The 4,787-nt window shown below is 40.6% G+C and overlaps 1 protein-coding gene across 1 annotated transcript; it reads right to left on the reverse strand.

Annotated features, from left to right (window-relative positions):
- Nucleotides 1–2,400: 2,400 nt before the first annotated feature.
- On the reverse strand, nucleotides 2,401–4,787 carry LOC106756231 (adenosylhomocysteinase). The gene is made up of 2 exons (XM_014638562.2): nucleotides 3,993–4,787; nucleotides 2,401–3,504 (listed from the first exon to the last, which is right to left on the reverse strand). Exons 1-2 carry the CDS (start codon nucleotides 4,701–4,703, stop codon nucleotides 2,758–2,760), a joined length of 1,458 nt encoding a protein of 485 aa, XP_014494048.1. The 5' UTR covers nucleotides 4,704–4,787; the 3' UTR covers nucleotides 2,401–2,757.

The following is a 4,787-nucleotide window of genomic DNA, read 5'->3' on the forward strand; positions in this document are numbered from 1 at the left end:
AAAGCAAATCTTAAAATATAATTCTTAAAGAAATAAAACTAATAAAAACAAATCTTAAAAAATAAAACTAATAAAAACAAATCTTAAAAAATAAAACTAACAAAAACATAATCTAAAATAATCTAGAAAATGCTTAAACGGATGTGGGAATCCGTCAACGGATGTCAACATCCGTTTAAGGGTGAACAGAAGTCGCCATCCGTTTTAACGGTTTTACGAAAGTATTATTAACCTCAACTCGAAGCAGAGATATAATAATTGAAGGACAAATTCTTCCAGAAGAAATCGATATCTCAATTATCACTTGAAATACAAGAAAAATGGGAGAAAGAATTTCTAGAAAAATAGAACAAAGAATTCGTGGGAAGAAAGCGTAAAGATGAAAGGATGAAGATAAAAAAAAAAAAGAATAAATAAGCTATGTGGGGGGTGGGAGAATAAAATTATAAAATTTTATTTCTAAATATAAATTTTTGCTAAAGGATAAAATTGGAATAGAAAAAATAAAGCAAAGAGTAAAAATGGAATGAGAGGTGGGGGTTGGAATTGGGGAGGTAGAAGGAGTAACCCCTTTGTTGTTTTATTCTCTATTTCTAAAACAGGTTTTTCTTTTCTTTAAAAAAAAAAAACAAAACTTCTTTGCCTTCGTGAACATCAACATGCCAGGCCCGGTCTGGCCCAACCCACTGCCACGCTGCATCGGCCCAATCCAGAGCCACCGTCTGCGGCACCGTCCGTCATCGGTAACCACGTCGGCAGCAACATCCTGTTTCCCCTCTTTTCAAGTCGCGAAATCTAACCCCAGTTCTTCTCGCGACGCATCTTCACTTTCTGATCAAACCACGCCAGGCTATGTACCCGTCGCTATTAATGGCAACCTCCTAGTGTGCCACCGGTGACAGCATCGCCCTTTCGCCTCCTCTGTCGCACGTTCACCATCTCAAGACATCACTACGAATAGGAGCGCCTTCATTGAAGAATGGAGAATGGTTCAGGCCACGCCGCCGCGAGAGACTGGAGAGTGGCCCAAGCTACCGCGGAAAGCATTACTTATGTTCCTCTTTTAGCTGCTCTTGCTGCCACTAACTCATTGCTGATGTTACGACGGCGCTACCGGAGCCCTCACCGACATCGTCGGCATCTCGTCACCGTGGCTACCAACGCTGCTCGCGAGAAGCCTTGAATTCGCCATTTCTCTCACCGCGACATCATCCCTATTATGTTTTCTCCTGTTTTTAATTTAATTATTTTGTTTCTATTTCAATTGTGTTGATCTGCTATTTTATGAGATCATGCTTCGTGTTGAGAAGACATGCTATGAAACAGAAAAAGGAAAATTATGAATTTTGGTTTGTGATGAATTGAGAAGGATATCATTCTCTATGAAACAATTTTTTTTCTTCAATTCAATTGAAATTCTAGAAACATAGTAAGTTCCAACTGGATTTGTATTTTGTGTGATTTTGTAATATTATTTTCAGGTTGTATATTCTTATTTTTTATTTAAATCTCATAATTTCTGTATCCATTATGCATGTGAAGTGACACCGAAATATCGCAAAAAACAGAATCAACAATACAGAAAAAAATAAAAATAAAAGACTGATAGAGGAGAACAGAATCAACAATACAGAAAAAAATCAAAATAAAAGACTGATAGAGGAGAATGAGAAAAGAAATAAAAGACTAATAGAGGAGGAATAGAGCAATAAACTAATAGCAAAACGCATTCAACCACGTAGAAGATCAACTATAGCATGGCAAAGAAGATCTTAGGATTCACCATAACAGATTTATGAAGCTCGTGAATGGTTAAGAAAGAGAGGATTGAAGAGAATTTTTTAAGTGATGTGTGGAAAAGTAAATGTTGGAGAAGATTTTTTAGGTGGTGTGGGATACAAAAAGAAATAAGGGTGTGAAAGAAAAAGAGAATGGCTTACTGACCTAAAAAAATATAAAAACGAAACATTAGGGGCACTATATAAAAACTTATTAATTTATAAAAGAAACAAACTCATTTTTTTATTAAACCTTTATGATTTTCTGTCTTCTTTTCTCTCTCTTTTATTTTCTTTTATAATCTTATTTTATTAGTTATTCAAATTTTCTGACTTTCTTATTTTATTTATTATATTTTTCAAATTTCTAATTTCCTTTATTTTTAATTTATATATTACTATAAAAAAATATTTAAACACCTTTATTTTTCAAAAAAGAAATTTCATTTACCGACACAAAAATATCATTTTTGCTATTTTAATATATACTTTTGCATTAAAATGCTCAAGTTTAACACCCTTCACTTTAAGGGATAAACTGTAAATCAATAATTATCACAGAAATTGGTTTGCCTTACCACTTAAATAGAGCTTTAAGTCTGCGAACTATAGAAATCGTGGATGCAATGCAAGTAGGGTTTTTTTTTTCATGTTTCTTATTTTCTTTGATATATTAAAAAGGTGGAAAAAAAAACACAAACTTTAGTTAAACCAGAACGCCACCACCCCCAATCAAAACAAGCCTTATTTCAAACCAAATTGGATTCATATCACAGAATCCAAGAGGCTGTATAGCGCTCCTACACGTCCCACCCAACCAAACACAAGTTCTACAAAATGAGGAAAACAATTCTTCTTCTACATATAGATGTAAACCTAGCACAAAAAATCCCAAGAAAAAAAATTAAACCAAAACAAGCCGATTCATAAAACTGTTTCGCCTTTCCCACGCTCTCCTTGGATTGTCACAACAACGAACTTAGTACCTGTAGAGAGCAGGCTTGTATGGACCCTCAACAGGCACACTGATGTAATCAGCCTGAGACTTGGTAAGCTTGGTGAGCTTAGCTCCAAGTTTGCCAAGGTGAAGTGCAGCCACCTTCTCATCAAGGTGCTTGGGCAAAACATAAACCTCCTTCTTATACTTGCCAGTGCTCTTCTCCTTCCACAACTCAAGCTGGGCAATGACCTGGTTGGTGAAGGAGCAAGACATCACAAAACTGGGGTGTCCTGTAGCACATCCCAAGTTCATCAAACGACCCTCGGCCAAGACAATGATGCCGGTGTTGGTCTCAGGGAACACCCACCTGTCAGTCTGGGGCTTGATTGTGATGCGCTTCACACCTGGGTAGGTCTCCAGCCCCAGCATGTCGATCTCATTGTCAAAGTGACCAATGTTGCAAACAATGGCATTGTTCTTCATTTTCCTCATGTGGTCAACCATGATGATGTCCTTGTTACCTGTGGTGGTAACAAAGATATCAGCCTCAGATACAACATCCTCCAAGGTCAAAACCTGAAGGCCTTCCATGAGAGCCTGGAGGGCACAGATGGGATCAATCTCAGTCACAATGACACGAGCACCAGCCTGCTTCAACGCAGCAGCACAACCCTTGCCAACATCACCATATCCAGCCACGACAGCCACCTTCCCCGCAATCATAACATCAGTAGCCCTCATCAAACCATCGGGCAGAGAATGACGGCACCCATACAAGTTGTCAAACTGTCACAAACCACAGATCAAAAGGTTATACAAAAAATAACAACAAAATCCAATTACTATCAGCTAGAAATTCAATGACCAACCTCTTCCTTTAAAAAATCATACAACAACTGATAAAAAAAGCAGTTAGTTTGGGTGAAGAGTTCAAAATTTGATTCCGATTTTGAATGATATAGCATGTAATTGGACTCAAAAGCCAGTTAACAGTAAAATTCCGTGTAAATAAGTTACCTAGAGATGTTTCAAATCAATTCCTAGATACCAATCCAAATTTCTTTCAGAACATTAATCAATCAGTTAACAGGTTAAATAAATCCATTTCACCAATGCCACAAATCCCATTAAAACCGACAGATCTGAATCGAGCTCAACATTAGTTAATCAGTTAACAGATTCAAGAATCCACTTCACAGCATTAAAACAGACAGATCTGAATCGAGCTCAACGTCTAAACACTAGAAAAGTAACAGATCTGAAAAACACAATACCTTGCTCTTGGTGACAGAGTCATTGACATTAATAGCAGGGAACAGAAGACTCCCACTAGCCTGCATCTGATACAGCCTCTTCACACCAGTGGTAGTCTCCTCAGAAACTCCAACAATACGCTCCTTCATCTTGCGGTACCTGGTGGGGTCGGTCTTCAACCCATCTCTGATGATGGTAAGCACGATCTGGAACTCAGCGTTGTCAGTGGAAGCGGGGTCGGGGAGGGCACCAGTTTTCTCATAGAGCTCCTCGGCCTTGACACCCTCGTGGATGAGGAGGGTGGCGTCACCACCGTCGTCGATGATGAGGTCAGGACCGCCGCCGGGGCCCCAGTCAAGGGCGCGCTCAGTGCACCACCAGTACTCCTGGAGGGTCTCTCCCTTCCAGGCGAACACGGCAGCGCTGTCGCGGGCGATGGCAGCGGCGGCGTGGTCCTGCGTGGAGAAGATGTTGCAGGAGCACCAGCGAACCTCGGCGCCGAGGGCAGTGAGGGTCTCAATGAGCACAGCGGTCTGGATGGTCATGTGGAGGGAGCCGGTGATGCGGGCACCCTTGAAGGGCTGTGATGGGCCAAACTCAGTTCGGCAGGATATGAGGCCCGGCATCTCCACCTCGGCGAGCTCGATCTCCAGGCGGCCGAAGTCCGCCTGGGAAAGGTCCTTGACCTTGTACTCGCGGCCGCTAGTGGTTTTCTCGACCAATAGAGACATGGTTGCGCAGCAGCAAGAGAAAGAAGAGTGAGTGGGGTTTAGAGAGAATGAGGCGGTGAGTGACGAATGGGAGATGCAGGAGTG

This window comes from Vigna radiata, chromosome 2 (assembly GCF_000741045.1).
Source record: "Vigna radiata var. radiata cultivar VC1973A chromosome 2, Vradiata_ver6, whole genome shotgun sequence".
NCBI lineage: Eukaryota > Viridiplantae > Streptophyta > Magnoliopsida > Fabales > Fabaceae > Vigna > Vigna radiata.

Coding starts and splice junctions, on each gene's coding strand:
- LOC106756231 (XM_014638562.2), bottom strand. CDS start 4,703: ATGTCTCTATTGGTCGAGAAAACCACTAGCGGCCGCGAGTACAAGGTC. Junction 3,505..3,992: donor ACTCTGTCACCAAGAGCAAG/GTATTGTGTTTT, acceptor GGTTTGTGACAG/TTTGACAACTTGTATGGGTG.